General features: G+C 49.1%; 1 protein-coding gene across 1 annotated transcript in view; it reads right to left on the reverse strand.

Annotated features, from left to right (window-relative positions):
- Positions 1 to 2,381: 2,381 nt before the first annotated feature.
- LOC128372708 (echinoderm microtubule-associated protein-like 4) overlaps positions 2,382 to 17,500 on the reverse strand; it is a 29,493-nt gene continuing 14,374 nt past the window's right edge. Inside the window, exons 8-24 of the mRNA XM_053332840.1 lie at positions 14,948 to 15,071; positions 14,119 to 14,268; positions 13,964 to 14,033; positions 13,035 to 13,145; positions 12,205 to 12,300; positions 11,871 to 12,005; positions 10,941 to 11,076; positions 10,209 to 10,357; positions 9,036 to 9,161; positions 7,254 to 7,385; positions 7,102 to 7,169; positions 6,660 to 6,748; positions 5,686 to 5,783; positions 5,059 to 5,146; positions 4,210 to 4,308; positions 3,356 to 3,486; positions 2,382 to 3,163 (exon numbers count right to left, since the gene is read on the reverse strand). Coding sequence (XP_053188815.1) covers positions 2,708 to 3,163; positions 3,356 to 3,486; positions 4,210 to 4,308; positions 5,059 to 5,146; positions 5,686 to 5,783; positions 6,660 to 6,748; positions 7,102 to 7,169; positions 7,254 to 7,385; positions 9,036 to 9,161; positions 10,209 to 10,357; positions 10,941 to 11,076; positions 11,871 to 12,005; positions 12,205 to 12,300; positions 13,035 to 13,145; positions 13,964 to 14,033; positions 14,119 to 14,268; positions 14,948 to 15,071 — 2,258 coding nt within the window. The 3' untranslated portion in view covers positions 2,382 to 2,707. The remainder of the gene's footprint in view (positions 3,164 to 3,355; positions 3,487 to 4,209; positions 4,309 to 5,058; positions 5,147 to 5,685; positions 5,784 to 6,659; positions 6,749 to 7,101; positions 7,170 to 7,253; positions 7,386 to 9,035; positions 9,162 to 10,208; positions 10,358 to 10,940; positions 11,077 to 11,870; positions 12,006 to 12,204; positions 12,301 to 13,034; positions 13,146 to 13,963; positions 14,034 to 14,118; positions 14,269 to 14,947; positions 15,072 to 17,500) is intronic.

Below are 17,500 nucleotides of genomic sequence, written 5' to 3' on the forward strand. Positions count from 1 at the left end.
TGAATAAAGACGGAGTCGTTGTCATGGTAACAGCAGAATGAATAAAGACGAGTCGTTGTCGCAGTTTTAACATTTATTTGCATTTTTTTGTTGAAATCTTCAGTACAGTCTGTCGTCTGACAGGAATGCATGAGAGAAGACATGATTGGCTCAAAATATCGTCACATGATCATCATCATCATCATCATCATCATCATCATCATCATCATCGTATCAATGTTACTGAACGCTGAAAATAAACAGACACTTAAATCCCGCCCCCCACCCCCCCCCTCCCTCCCTGAACATCCAGGTGAGTCCTGGACTCTGTACAAGCCCTTCAGACACAGCGTAGAAAACACGAGACGGACAGATGACTATTAAAACCCCCCCCGCCCCCCCCCCCCCCCACAACAAAGAATGACATCATCCTGACATTCAGAAAGGTTTTGAAATGGTCCAGAAGAAGAGACGAAGACACAAAAACATCTTCAGCATTCATTCACTGAGTCCTCCAGATCAGCCAATCAGACGAGGCCAGGTGGAATCATCGCGCCTGATTGGCTAACTGTTGAAATCTATTTTAAATCTGAATGTTTGACAGAGTAGCCGCCCCCCCCCCCGGTGGTGACCAGAAATATACAGATATCCGCAGTATATACAGACAGACCTGAAGCTGCTGCCGAGAAACCTGCAGCTGTCGGACATTCCTGTTCACTTCCTGTTCACTTCCTGTTCACTTCCTGTTCACTTCCTGTTCACATCTGGACTTTCGACCTGCTTCCTGCTTCCATCCTGTCACACTTTTATTTCTGTTCTCTCGTTCACTTCCTGTAGAACATCCTTCCTGCAAGTTTCACATTAAAAGCCTTCCACCATCCCATCTCTTTCCAAATGGCTTTTATTATGAAACACCGCCAGGAAGTCTTGAGTTGTCTGAGCCTACCAAAATAAAAGCATGGCAAGCTGGGTGGAATGAAGGAGACTTGTACCTGCTTTTATTTGTTCAGACTCTTCGCAGCAAACGTTTCTTTGATTGTTAAAAACCAAAAATCAATAACACAGCAATAAAACTTTGATTAGATTTTTTTAACCTAATTTAAAACATTTAAGACTTGCGGGTCCTTTCTGACACTTCCTGTTAACTGCTCTGCTCTCATTGGAGGAGGGAAAGTTACCTGAGGACCTGCCACACCTGGCTCAGGTGTCCCTACCTGTCCTAAACATCTGGACGGTGTGACAGCTAACGTTTCCTCCTCCAGTCTCTGCGCAGGTAAATCAGCGTTTAACTCTCCAGCTGATTAAAACTATGACATCACCTTTATTCTAACAGCTGATTGTTGAGAAAAGATGTGGCTGCAGCCCCCCCCCACCGCCCGCCACAACCACACACACACACACACACACACACCTGTGTTTGTACTTCTATCCTTGTGAGGACCTTCACCCCCCGATCCCAAGCTCGACCTCTGACCTCAAAACCAAACCTGAACCCTCAAACAGCCAAAGTGAGGACCGACAAAACGTCCTCACATCGCACAGACGTCCTCACATCGCACAGACGTCCTCACAATGCACAGACGTCCTCACAATGCTCAAACGTCCTCACAAAGCACAGACGTCCTCACAACGCACAGACGTCTCCACAACACTCAAACGTCCTCACAATGCACACACGTCCTCACAACGCACAGACGTCCTCACAACGCACAGACGTCCTCACAACGCACAGACGTCCTCACAACGCACAGACGTCCTCACAATGCACAGACGTCCTCACAATGCACAGACGTCCTCACAATGCACAAACGTCCTCACAACGCACAGACGTCCTCACATCGCACAGACGTCCTCACAATGCAGACGTCCTCACAACGTACACACGTCCTCACAACGCACACACGTCCTCACATCGCACAGACGTCCTCACAATGCACAGACGTCCTCACAACGCACACACGTCCTCACAACGCACAGACGTCCTCACAATGCACAGACGTCCTCACAACGCACACACGTCCTCACAACGCACAGACGTCCTCACAACGCACAGACGTCCTCACAATGCACAGACGTCCTCACAACGCACAGACGTCCTCACAACGCACACACGTCCTCACAATGCACAGACGTCCTCACAATGCACACACGTCCTCACAACGCACACACGTCCTCACAACGCACACACGTCCTCACAACGCACAGACGTCCTCACAATGCACAGACGTCCTCACAACGTACACACGTCCTCACAACGCACACACGTCCTCACAACGCACACACGTCCTCACAACGCACACACGTCCTCACAATGCACAGACGTCCTCACAACACACACACGTCCTCACAATGCACAGACGTCCTCACAACGTACACACGTCCTCACAACGCACACACGTCCTCACAACGCACAGACGTCCTCACAAAGCAGACGTCCTCACAACGTACACACGTCCTCACAATGCACAGACGTCCTCACAAAGCACAGACGTCCTCACAATGCAGACGTCCTCACAACGCACAGACGTCCTCACAAAGCACAGACGTCCTCACAACGCAGACGTCCTCACAACGCACAGACGTCCTCACAAAGCACAGACGTCCTCACAATGCAGACGTCCTCACACCTTAAGTCTAAAACTCAAACTGTTCCTCATACTAAACCTGGTCCTCACAAAGATAGACTAACACACACACACACACACACACACACACTGAGCAATGGCCTCTATGAAGGGGGGGTCAGGGGGGGCAGACCCTCATCGCTGGGTGTGGCTGTGTCGTCACTCGGCTCCAGGCTGTCCTTCAGACTCATTGTGCTGTCGGAGGGGGGCGGAGTGGACTCGGAGCGGGGCGGGGTTAGCTCTGAGGGGGGCGGGTCTAGCTCTGTGGGGGGCGGGGTTTCTGGGGAACATTCTTGGGTCCCATTGGCTGTCGGGGGAGGGGCGGGTTCCTCTGTGGACGTGGCTGTTGTGGGAGGGGGCGGAGTGAAGACGGGGTCCAGCCTGCGGGGGGCGGAGTTAGAGAGGAGGCCGTCAGACAGAGACAGAGACGACTTCTCCACCAGACGCCACTGCATGATGCTCGTGTCCTTCCCGCCCGTCGAGATCAGGTGACTGTCGTTAAACAGGAAGCTGACGTTGGTCACATGACTGCTGTGGGCGCTGTACTTATGGCTGGGAGCCTGGAGACACACGTAGTGATTATTGATTATTGACATGATCAGTCAACTAAGTTAACGTAAATAACGGTAAAGTTAACGTTGAAGTTAACGTTAGTAACTAAGTTAACGTTAGTAACTAAGTTAACGTTAAAGTTAACGTTAGTAACTAAGTTAACGGTAAAGTTAACGTTAAAGTTAACGTTAGTAACTGACCTTGGCTCTGGAACACGGATATGCGAATAAGTGAACTTTGCAGAAGTCGTCAGCGAGTGCGATCACCTTCCTGTTGTGAGATCTGATCAGAGCGTTGATGTCAGTGCCGTCTGATCCCTCCGGCCACACACCTGCAACACACACACACACACACACACACACACACACACACACACACACACACACAGACACGCAGAAACAAACACACCAGTTTGGACATGGAAACTTTGAGTCTTTTATTAGCTTCATTTTGAAGATTATTTATCTTCAACACACACACGCATGTTTTTACTACCTGGTGGGGACCCTGACTGGGGTCCTTTCTAAAGGGTCTACAGACGTAATTTTAACTCCTAAATTCATCATAATTCTGTTTGAACAAAAAAATGACTTGAAATATCAAAAACTCTCATAAATCTGAAACCTGAATGTTGCCCCCCCCCCCCCCCCCTCGTTGGGACCCATAATGCTAACGTCTATTAGCATACAGTTGACATCACTGTTAGCCACAGTAGAATTCATATTCAGTACCAACCCTAACCCAGGGGGCTAATCGCTAAGCTAACATGCTAATACGAAGCTAACATGCTAATATACACACTTACACACTTTGTGAGGAAAAGGTCCCCACACTGCAGTACCGTGTGTGACCTCTGGGGTTCACACACACAGTCAGGAAAACCAACCTTGTGGGGACCAGGCCTATCAGGAGGCTGTTTGCTATTGATTCCAATGCTCGTTACCATGGAAACCAGGAGTCGGTCCCCACAGGGTTGGTGATATGTCAGGTTGCGGTCCCCACCAGGATAGAAAAACAGACACACACACACACACACACACACAGGTGTACTAACCGAAGACGTGGTATCCCAGCACGCAGGTGTACGTCGCCCAGTCGATGTCTTTACACTCCGAACGGTTTCTGATCAGTTTACATCCGTTTGGAACGTCCCCTAAAAACACAGTACTATTACTACATAGTACTACTACTACACAGTACTATTACTACATAGTACTACTACATAGTACTACTACTACATAGTACTATTACTAAACAGCACTACATAAAGTACTACCTAAAGTACTACATAAAGTACTAGGTGTAGTACTCACAGTAGAGTACTACCTAAAGTACTACATAAAGTACTACGTGAAGTACTCACAGTAGAGTACTACCTAAAGTACTACCTAAAGTACTACATAAAGTACTACATAAAGTACTAGGTATAGTACTACATAGAGTACTACGTAAAGTACTAGGTGTAGTACTCACAGTAGAGTACTACATTAAGTACTACCTAAAGTACTAGGTGTAGTACTCACAGTAGAGTACTACATTAAGTACTACCTAAAGTACTAGGTGTAGTACTCACAGTAGAGTACTACATTAAGTACTACATAAAGTACTAGGTGTAGTACGCACAGTAGAGTACTACATTAAGTACTACATAAAGTACTAGGTGTAGTACTCACAGTACTACATAGAGTACTACATAAAGTACTACGTGTAGTACTACATAGAGTACTACCTAAAGTACTAGGTATAGTACTCAGAGTACTACCTAAAGTACTAGGTATAGTACTCAGAGTACTACCTAAAGTACTACATGAAGTACTCACAGTAGAGTACTACATAAAGTACTACATAAAGTACTAGGTGCAGTACTCACAGTACTACCTAAAGTACTACATGAAGTACTCACAGTAGAGGATCTCGTAGTCTCCGGAGTTGGACATGATGAAGTTGTTGTCAGGTGACCAGTCCAGATGTGTGATGTAGCTGGAATGTCCCTGTGAACACATCTGGCTCATCAGTTCATCCCTTCATCACTTCATCATCCCTCCATCCCATCATCCCTCCATCATCCCTCCATCATCCCTTCATCCCTCCATCATCCCTTCATCCCTCCATTCATCCCTCCATCATTCATCCATCCATCTAAACACATCTGGCTCATCAGTTCATCCCTCCATCATCCCTTCATCCCTTCATCATCCCTTCATCCCTCCATCCCTTCATCCCTCCATCATCCCTCCATCTAAACACATCTGGCTCATCAGTTCATCCGTCTGTCATCCACTCATCCATCCATCCATCATCTATCCATCATCCATCCATCCATCATCCATCATCCATCCATCTATTCATCCATCATCATCCATCAATCCATCATCCATCCATCATCTATCCATCATCCCTCCATCCATCTATCTATCACTCCATCCATCCATCTATTCATCCATCTATTCATCCATCCATCTATTCATCCATCCATCTATTCATCCATCATCCATCCCTCCATCCTCTAGGATCCAGGTGTTTAACGTACCGTACATTTCCCGTAGCGACTGTATTTGCGACCTCGCTCTGACACCGTGTAAAGGTAGATGAAGTTATCATGTGACCCCACAGCCAGCAGGGAGCCATCTGCAAGAGAGGGGCATTATGGGATACGTAGTTAAAGAGAGGGGCATTATGGGATATGTAGTTAGGGAGAGGGGCATTATGGGATATGTAGTTAGGGAGAGGAGCATTATGGGATATGTAGTAGAGGAGAGGAGCATTATGGGATATGTAGTAGAGGAGAGGAGCATTATGGGATATGTAGTAGAGGAGAGGAGCATTATGGGATATGTAGTAGAGGAGAGGAGCATTATGGGATATGTAGTAGAGGAGAGGAGCATTATGGGATATGTAGTAGAGGAGAGGAGCATTATGGGATATGTAGTTGAGGAGAGGGGCATTATGGGATATGTAGTTAAGGAGAGGAGCATTATGGGATATGTAGTTAAAGAGAGGAGCATGATGGGATATGCAGTTGAGGAGAGGGGCATTATGGGATATGTAGTTAAGGAGAGGAGCATTATGGGATATGTAGTTAAAGAGAGGAGCATTATGGGATATGCAGTTGAGGAGAGGAGCATTATGGGATATGCAGTTGAGGAGAGGAGCATTATGGGATATGTAAATGAGGAGAGGAGTATTATGGGATATGTAGTTGAGGAGAGGAGCATTATGGGATATGTAGTTAAGGAGAGGAGCATTATGGGATATGTAGTTGAGGAGAGGAGCATTATGGGATATGTAGTTAAGGAGAGGAGCATTATGGGATATGTAGTTGAGGAGAGGAGCATTATGGGATATGTAGTTGAGGAGAGGAGCATTATGGGATATGTAGTTGAGGAGAGGAGCATTATGGGATATGTAGTTGAGGAGAGGAGCATGATGGGATATGTAGTTGAGGAGAGGAGCATTATGGGATATGTAGTTAGGGAGAGGAGCATTATGGGATATGTAGTTCACCTTCAGAGTAGCGCATGACGGACAGCTGCTCGTTGCCGTCGGTGTGGATCGCCACCAGGTCGGTGCTCTCAGCATCCAGAACGTACCACCTGCAACAGGCTCACGTTAGACCATCACACAATAACAAGGCTTTTATTCTGAAAGCTCAGACAGGAAGTCGCTACAGTTTGACAGGAAGCTGACCCTAACCCACACGGTGAAAAGTTCTAACTGTAAATAAAAGTTCACATTTTCAGACGATGAAGAGTTTACTGACTAATTATTAAAAACCAGCAACGATGGTCAGCTCTAAGTAGTAGTACTGTGTAGTAGTAGTACTATGTAGTAATACTGTGTAGTAATAGTAGTACTTTATAGTAGTAGTAGTACTGTGTAGTAGTAGTACTGTGTAGTAATAGTACTGTGTAGTAGTAGTACTGCATGAATGAACTGCTGTACTGACTTTCCTGAGTGCGTTCCTATGGCAACCACAGCTCCACTGGGATGGAAGTCTGCACAGTGTCCATGTTCCTGAGAGAGAGAGAGAGCTGTCAATCATCCATCAATCAGCTGTCAATCATCCCCCCCCCCCCATGTGTGACTCCGCCCCCTCACCTCCAGCGTGCGGCTCCACTGCAGCCTGTGATTGGTTGAATTCCAGACGCACACCAGCCGGTCCTGAGCGCAGGTCAGAAACATGTCGCGGGTCGGGTGAGACGCCAGCCCCCACAGCTCGTCTGTGTGACCCTGAACACACCACGAGAGAGAGTTAGAGAGACCCTGAACACACCACGACAAAGAGTTAGAGAGACCCTGAACACACCACGACAAAGAGTTAGAGACCCTGAACACACCACGACAAAGAGTTAGAGAGACCCTGAACACACCACGACAAAGAGTTAGAGAGACCCTGAACACACCACGACAAAGAGTTAGAGAGACCCTGAACACACCACGACAAAGAGTTAGAGACCCTGAACACACCACGACAGAGAGTTAGAGAGACCGTGAACACACCACGACAAAGAGTTAGAGACCCTGAACACACCACGACAAAGAGTTAGAGACCCCGAACACACCACGACAAAGAGTTAGAGACCCCGAACACACCACGACAAAGAGTTAGAGACCCCGAACACACCACGACAAAGAGTTAGAGAGACCCCGAACACACCACGACAAAGAGTTAGAGAGACCCCGAACACACCACGACAAAGAGTTAGAGAGACCCTGAACACACCACGACAAAGAGTTAGAGACCCTGAACACACCACGACAAAGAGTTAGAGACCCTGAACACACCACGACAAAGAGACCTTGAACATACCACGACAAAGAGTTAGAGACCCTGAACACACCACGACAAAGAGTTAGAGAACCCGAACACACCACGACAAAGAGTTAGAGACCCTGAACACACCACAACAAAGAGTTAGAGACCCTGAACACACCACGACAAAGAGACCCTGAACACACCACAACAAAGAGTTAGAGACCCTGAACACACCACGACAAAGAGACCCTGAACACACCACGACAAAGAGTTAGAGAGACCCTGAACACACCACGAGAGAGAGTTAGAGACCCTGAACACACCACGAGAGAGAGTTAGAGACCCTGAACACACCACGACAAAGAGTTAGAGACCCTGAACACACCACGACAAAGAGACCCCGAACACACCACGACAAAGAGTTAGAGACCCTGAACACACCACGACAAAGAGACCCCGAACACACCACGACAAAGAGTTAGAGACCCTGAACACACCACGACAAAGAGTTAGAGACCCTGAACACACCACGACAAAGAGACCCTGAACACACCACGACAAATACTAACAGAGACCCCGAACACACCACGACAAAGAGTTAGAGACCCTGAACACACCACGACAAAGAGTTAGAGACCCTGAACACACCACGACAAAGAGACCCCGAACACACCACGACAAAGAGTTAGAGACCCTGAACACACCACGACAAAGAGTTAGAGACCCTGAACACACCACGACAAAGAGACCCTGAACACACCACGACAAATACTAACAGAGACCCCGAACACACCACGACAAAGAGTTAGAGACCCTGAACACACCACGACAAAGAGTTAGAGACCCTGAACACACCACGACACAGAGTTAGAGACCCCGAACACACCACGACAAAGAGTTAGAGAGACCCTGAACACACCACGACAAAGAGTTAGAGACCCTGAACACACCACGACAAAGAGTTAGAGACCCTGAACACACCACGACAAAGAGTTACAGACCCCGAACACACCACGACAGAGTTAGAGAGACCCTGAACACACCACGACAAAGAGTTAGAGACCTCGAACACACCACGACACATCCAAAGTGGTGACATCATAGTGATGTCACAGTGAGCTCACCTGGACCTCCACAGTGAAGCCGTCGTTGAAGGTTCCTCTCAGGATGAAGTTTCGTGACGTCCCGACCAGGAACTCGTCCCCCTTCCCCTCCGACACGGCTCTGATGGTTCCGTACTGATCCGGGACCTGCGGACACGCAACCCGGGGCTAGGGTTAGTCATGTGATGTGTGATGTCAGCGTGTGATGTCAGCGTGTGATGTCAGCGTGTGATGTGTGATGTCAGCGTGTGATGTCAGCGTGTGATGTCAGCGTGTGATGTGTGATGTCAGCGTGTGATGTCAGCGTGTGATGTGTGATGTCAGCGTGTGATGTCAGCATGTGATGTGTGATGTCAGCGTGTGATGTCAGCGTGTGATGTGTGATGTCAGCGTGTAATGTCAGCGTGTGATGTCAGCGTGGGATGTCAGCGTGTGATGTAAGCGTGTGATGTCAGTGTGTGATGTCAGCGTGTAATGTCAGCGTGTAATGTCAGCGTGTGATGTCAGCGTGTGATGTCAGCGTGTGATGTCAGCATGTGATGTGTGATGTCAGCGTGTGATGTCAGCGTGTGATGTGTGATGTCAGCGTGATGTCAGCATGTGATGTGTGATGTCAGCGTGGGATGTCAGCGTGTGATGTGTGATGTCAGCGTGTGATGTCAGCGTGGGATGTCAGCGTGTGATGTGTGATGTCAGCGTGTGATGTCAGCGTGTGATGTGTGATGTCAGCGTGTGATGTCAGCGTGTGATGTCAGCGTGTGATGTCAGTGTGTGATGTGTGATGTAAGCGTGTGATGTGTGATGTCAGCGTGGGATGTCAGCGTGTGATGTCAGCGTGTGATGTCAGCGTGTGATGTCAGCGTGTGATGTGTGATGTCAGCGTGTGATGTGTGATGTCAGCGTGTGATGTCAGCGTGTGATGTCAGCGTGTGATGTGTGATGTCGGCATGTGATGTCAGCGTGTGATGTCAGCGTGTGATGTCAGTGTGTGATGTAAGCGTGTGATGTCAGCATGTGATGTCAGCGTGTGATGTGTGATGTCAGCGTGTGATGTCAGCGTGTGATGTCAGCGTGTGATGTGTGATGTCAGCGTGTGATGTCAGCGTGTGATGTCAGCGTGTGATGTCAGCGTGTGATGTGTGATGTCAGCGTGTGATGTGTGATGTCAGCGTGTGATGTCAGCGTGTGTGTGACCTCGATGTCCCGCTCCGCCCGCAGCTCGTGGTCCCAGAGGACGATGCGTCGGTCCTTCCCTCCGCCGGTCAGCAGAGTGCCGCTCCGCATCTCACACATGCAGAACACGCTGCCCTCGTGACCTTTGACCTGCCGCACGATCTGAAACGCTGCACATGACATCACAACGACATCACAATGACATCACAGACTCCAGTGTTTCAGGGTCCAGGTAACAGGTTTGATTTCCTCCATCAAAAGCAAAGACACACACACACACACACACACACACACACACACACACACACACACACACACACACACACACACACACACACACACACACACACACACACACACACACACGCAGACACACACACACACACACACACTTCCAGCAGTATGATAATAACTTGTGAGGTTGAGCTGCAGTTCCTCCAGCAGCCACCAGGAGGCAGACATTTACATGTATAACTGAATCCTGCAGCTGTGTGTGTGTGTGTGTGTGTGTGTGTGTGTGTGTGTGTGTGTGAGACTTTAATCTGCTGCTTTTTGTCTGAACATGAAAAACATTTAAATGTTGGCATCAAGAGACTCTGTTCAACCAGTCCAACAGGAAGTGACATTAAACCATTAAACCACACACACACACACACACACACCTCTTTGTTAAACTCTGAGTCACAGCAGTTTTATGCTGAGTGCATCTATTCTTCTATTCATCCATTAACCCCCCCCCCCCCCCCCCCTCACCTCGGGGGCCCTTCCCAGTGGGCGTCTCTGCAGAGCTCCTGGTCCAGACCAGCAGGACTCCTCCAGAGTCTCCGGTCAGGATGTCTCCGGTGCTCAGGAACGCCAAACACTGGATGAACTTCGGCTTCTCGTATTTCTGCAAAACATCAACACTTAGTTACATCCCTCCTTCCTTCCTTCCTTCCTTCCTTCCTTCCTTCCTTCCTACCTAACACCATATCAACTAGTTTGGCATGATCTTCCATCCTTCCTTCCTTCCTTCCTTCCTTCCTTACAATATTTAATATCCATCATTCTTTTGTGGTTACACCATTTGACATTTTGTGGTTACACCATTTGACATGTTCAGGAGCATCCAGTCTGACTTTTGGTAAAACTGGTTTAAATGTGATTTAAATGATATAAAAGCAACAGAAGTACTAAATGTAATCTTGTATTAATATATTAATGATGTTGAGTTGTAACCTCCATGATGTCTTGCTGCATTGAGCTGTAACCTCCATGATGTCTTGCTGCATTGAGTCGTAACCTCCATGATGTCTTGCTGCATTGAGCTGTAACCTCCATGATGTCTTGCTGCATTGAGTCGTAACCTCCATGATGTCTTGCTGCATTGAGTCGTAACCTCCATGATGTCTTGCTGCGGAGGTCTGAATTTATCCTGATGCTGCTTTTAAAGAGTTTAACTCATTTATGGATTCATCATCTTACCAACTCTTATTATCACTGAGCTTTATTCTTCCTGTTTATACTTCTGATCTCTGTCGGTGTTTATAGGAACATTATTAATACGAACAGGAAGCTCATCATCAGCTGTTGGCATCGACATTAAACTAAAATCATGACGCGTTGCCACGGAGACCCTGACAACCGTGAGGCGTTGCCACGGAGACGCTGACAGAGGTCCAACAGAAAGACAGAGGTCCTCACCCCGAAGATGCCCTGCTTACGGGCCAGCGAGGTTCCGCTCCAGGTCCAGAAGAAGATGTGAGACTTTCCACAGGTGACGATGGTGTTTGGGTCCGTGGGGTGGAACTCCACATCCAGGACCACCTCGTTAGTGGTCTGCAACACAACACACGGAACCAGTTAGAACCAGCTAGAACCACATAGAACCACATAGAACCAGTTAGAACCAGCAGGAACCAGTTAGAACCAACTAGAACCAGTTAGAACCAGCAGGAACCAGCAGGAACCAGTTAGAACCAGCAGGAACCAGCTAGAACCAGCAGGAACCAGTTAGGATTGATCAGTGTGTGCTCACCTTGATTTCAGCTATCTTTGATTTCTTCTGCCAATCCCAAACCGTCAACATGTGATCGTTACAGTCGTCAATCACACTGAGGTGCTGCCCTGAGTCCTGAGAGACAGACAGGTGGAGACAGACAGACAGGTGGAGACAGGTGGAGAGAGACAGGTGGAGAGAGACAGGTGGAGAGAGACAGACAGGTAGAGAGAGACAGAGAGACAGGTAGAGACAGGTGGAGAGAGACAGACAGGTAGAGAGAGACAGAGAGACAGGTAGAGACAGAGAGACAGGTGGAGACAGACAGGTAGAGAGAGACAGACAGGTGGAGAGAGACAGACAGGTGGAGAGAGACAGGTGGAGACAGACAGGTGGAGAGAGACAGACAGGTGGAGACAGATAGGTTAATGTCAGTTACTATGACTACTACAAGCAGCACAGTAACAGTCACATGACCTGATGTGAGTAAAGGTGGACTACAGTTCCCATGATGCACTGGGGACTACAGTTCCCATGATGCACCGGGGACTACAGTTCCCATGATGCACCGGGGACTACAGTTCCCATGATGCACCGGGGACTACAGTTCCCATGATGCACTGGGGACTACAGTTCCCATGATGCACCGGGGACTACAGTTCCCATGATGCACTGGGGACTGCAGTTCCCATGATGCACTGGGGACTACAGTTCCCATGATGCACTGGGGTGTACAGTTCCCATGATGCACTGGGGACTGCAGTTCCCATGATGCACTAGGGTGTACAGTTCCCATGATGCACCGGGGACTACAGTTCCCATGATGCACCGGGGACTACAGTTCCCATGATGCAGTGGGGCATACTCACAGCTTTAGAGAAGGCCAGCGAGCCGACGCCTCGCTCGAACGTCCCCAAACCGATGATCTGCAGAGTAGTCAGACTCACGCTGTCCCAGACCCGCACGTTGGGCTGCAGCGCCTGGGGGGGGGGGGGGGGGGGGGGGTTAGTACTACTGCATCAGAGTACTACTGCATTACATCACAGTACTACTGCATTATATCAGTGTGTAGTATAGTGTGTAGTAGTGTGTAGTAGTGTGTAGTAGTGTGTATTGTGTGTAGTAGTGTGTAGTAGTGTGTGTATTGTGTAGTATTGTGTAGTAGTGTGTAGTAGTGTGTAGTGTGTGTATTGTGTGTATTGTGTGTATTGTGTAGTATTGTGTAGTAGTGTGTAGTGTGTGTAGTAGTGTGTATATTGTGTAGTACTGTGTGTAGTGTGTGTATATTGTGTAGTAGTGTGTAGTAGTGTGTAGTACTGTGTGTAGTAGTGTGTAGTAGTGTGTATTGTGTGTAGTATTGTGTATTGTGTGTAGTAGTGTGTAGTACTGTGTGTAGTAGTGTGTATTGTGTGTATATTGTGTAGTATTGTGTAGTGTGTGTAGTAGTGTGTGTAGTAGTGTGTGTAGTAGTGTGTGTAGTAGTGTGTAGTAGTGTGTAGTGTGTAGTATTGTGTAGTGTGTGTAGTAGTGTGTGTAGTAGTGTGTGTAGTAGTGTGTGTAGTAGTGTGTAGTAGTGTGTAGTGTGTAGTAGTGTGTGTATTGTGTAGTACTGTGTGTAGTAGTGTGTATATTGTGTGTAGTAGTGTGTATATTGTGTAGTAGTGTGTAGTAGTGTGTATTGTGTGTAGTAGTGTGTAGTGTGTGTATTGTGTGTGTATTGTGTGTAGTAGTGTGTATATTGTGTAGTAGTGTGTAGTGTGTGTATTGTGTGTAGTGTGTGTAGTAGTGTAGTACTCACGCGGCCGTCCTTGTCCACGCCGGCGATCTGGCCCGTGGCGATGCGGATCTTGTCCGGGTGGACGGCCAGACTGAGGGACGGAGACACACAAAGTTAACAGCTGATGATGTCACTCACCTGGCTCCCAGCAGCCAATCAGAGAGCGGCGTGCCTACCACTTGACGCAGTCGGTGTGACCGAGGTAGTGACGCTGCGTCCGCTCTTCGTAGTTAAACAGCACGACGACCGACGCCACGAAGAACACGATCTCTCCCGTCGGCAGCAGGGACACGTTGGCTCTGCAGTCTCTGCCACGATACCCGTACCTGCCACTGGTCAAGGAATCTACTGGAATCTACTGACCTATGGGATCTACTGGGATCTACTGACCTATGGGATCTACTGGGATCTACTGACCTATGGGATCTACTGACCTATGGGATCTACTGACCTACTGGGATCTACTGGGATCTACTGGATCTACTGACCTACTGGGATCTACTGATCTACTGACCTACTGGGATCTACTGGATCTACTGACCTATGGGATCTACTGGATCTATGGGATCTACTGGGATCTACTGACCTACTGGATCTACTGACCTACTGGGATCTACTGGGATCTACTGACCTATGGGATCTACTGGATCTACTGGGATCTACTGGATCTACTGGGATCTACTGACCTATGGGATCTACTGGATCTATGGGATCTACTGACCTATGGGATCTACTGAATCTACTGACCTATGGGATCTACTAGATCTATGGGATCTACTGACCTATGGGATCTACTGGGATCTACTGCTCTACTGGGATCTACTGATCAATGGGATCTACTGGGATCTACTGACCTACTGGGATCTACTGACCTACTGGGATCTACTGATCTATGGGATCTGCTGGCTGAATGCAGCACAGCGCCCCCTGCTGGCTGAATGAAGCACAGCGCCCCCTGCTGGCTGAATGCAGCACAGCGCCCCCTGCTGGCTAAATGAAGGATACACCCATTCCAGCTTCAGCCTCTCGGGTGGAAGTTCTGAGCGAACGTCGTCGTAGTTCTCGATGTCTGACGGGACGAACATGGTGATCGGTCGGCCACGCATGAACATCTTGAGGTGATTCCCCTCTGAAACACACACACACACACACACACACACACACACACACACACACACACACACCTCAGTCAGCTGATCACACACCTCTCAGTCAGCTGATCACACACCTCACAGTCAGCTGATCACACACCTCAGTCAGCTGATCACACACCTCTCAGTCAGCTGATCACACACCTCTCAGTCAGCTGATCACACACCTCACAGTCAGCTGATCACACACCTCAGTCAGCTGATCACACACCTCTCAGTCAGCTGATCACACACCTCACAGTCAGCTGATCACACACCTCAGTCAGCTGATCACACACCTCACAGTCAGCTGATCACACACCTCACAGTCAGCTGATCACACACCTCTCAGTCAGCTGATCACACCTCTCAGTCAGCTGATCATACACCTCAGTCAGCTGATCACACACCTCTCAGTCAGCTGATCACACACCTCACAGTCAGCTGATCACACACCTCAGTCAGCTGATCACACACCTCAGTCAGCTGATCACACACCTCAGTCAGCTGATCATACACCTCTCAGTCAGCTGATCACACACCTCAGTCAGCTGATCACACACCTCACAGTCAGCTGATCACCTCTCAGTCAGCTGATCACACACCTCAGTCAGCTGATCACACACCTCAGTCAGCTGATCACACACCTCAGTCAGCTGATCACACACCTCTCAGTCAGCTGATCACACACCTCTCAGTCAGCTGATCACACACCTCACAGTCAGCTGATCACACGCCTCAGTCAGCTGATCACACACCTCAGTCAGCTGATCACACACCTCACAGTCAGCTAATCACACACCTCAGTCAGCTGATCACACACCTCTCAGTCAGCTGATCACACACCTCACAGTCAGCTGATCACACGCCTCAGTCAGCTGATCACACACCTCAGTCAGCTGATCACACACCTCTCAGTCAGCTGATCACACGCCTCAGTCAGCTGATCACACACCTCTCAGTCAGCTGATCACACACCTCAGTCAGCTGATCACACCTCAGTCAGCTGATCACACACCTCACAGTCAGCTGATCACACACCTCTCAGTCAGCTGATCACACCTCACAGTCAGCTGATCACACCTCAGTCAGCTGATCACACACCTCACAGTCAGCTGATCACACACCTCTCAGTCAGCTGATCACACACCTCACAGTCAGCTGATCACACACCTCTCAGTCAGCTGATCACACACCTCTCAGTCAGCTGATCACACACCTCTCAGTCAGCTGATCACACACACCTCAGTCAGCTGATCACACACCTCTCAGTCAGCTGATCACACCTCAGTCAGCTGATCACACCTCAGTCAGCTGATCACACCTCAGTCAGCTGATCACACCTCTCAGTCAGCTGATCACACACCTCTCAGTCAGCTGATCACACCTCTCAGTCAGCTGATCACACCTCAGTCAGCTGATCACACACCTCACAGTCAGCTGATCACACCTCTCAGTTAGTTGATCACACCTCAGTCAGCTGATCACACACCTCAGTCAGCTGATCACCTCTCAGTCAGCTGATCACACCTCAGTCAGCTGATCACACCTCAGTCAGCTGATCACACCTCACAGTCAGCTGATCACACACCTCACAGTCAGCTGATCACACACCTCACAGTCAGCTGATCACACAGGTGAACTCAATCAGCCAATCAGACTGAAGAGTGACATCTGTGGGAGCAGACTCAGCACCGGGGACACACATCAGGTGAGGGACAGGGGACAGGTGAGAGACAGGTGAGGGACAGGTGAAAGGTGAGAGGCAGGTGAGAGGTGAGGGACAGGTGAGGGACAGGGACAGGTGAGAGTTGAGGGACAGGTGAGAGGCAGGTGAGAGGTGAGAGATGAGGGACAGGTGAGAGATGAGGGACAGGTGAGAGACAGGTGAAAGGTGAGGGACAGGTGACAGGTGAGAGGCAGGTGAGGGACAGGTGACAGGTGAGGGACAGGTGAAAGGTGAGGGACAGGTGAGAGACAGGGGACAGGTGAGGGACAGGTGAAAGGTGAGGGACAGGTGAGGGACAGGTGAAAGGTGAGGGACAGGTGAGGGACAGGGACAGGTGAGAGGCAGGTGAGGGACAGGTGAAAGGTGAGGGACAGGTGAGGGACAGGGACAGGTGAGGGACAGGTGAGGGACAGGTGAGGGACAGGTGACAGGTGAGAGACAGGTGAGGGACAGGTGAAAGGTGAGGGACAGGTGAGGGACAGGGACAGGTGAGGGACAGGTGAGGGACAGGTGAGGGACAGGTGAGGGACAGGTGACAGGTGAGGGACAGGTGAGAGACAGGTGAGAGGTGAGGGACAGGTGAGGGACAGGTGAGGGACAGGTGAGGACGTGCTGATGTCATGCAGTCATGTGACGCAGGTGAAGCAGAGCAGACAGGAACACCTGCTGATTGTTTACCTCCATAAAAACAAACCTTCA

The sequence above is a fragment of the Scomber japonicus genome, chromosome 14 (genome assembly GCF_027409825.1).
Source record: "Scomber japonicus isolate fScoJap1 chromosome 14, fScoJap1.pri, whole genome shotgun sequence".
Lineage (NCBI taxonomy): Eukaryota > Metazoa > Chordata > Actinopteri > Scombriformes > Scombridae > Scomber > Scomber japonicus.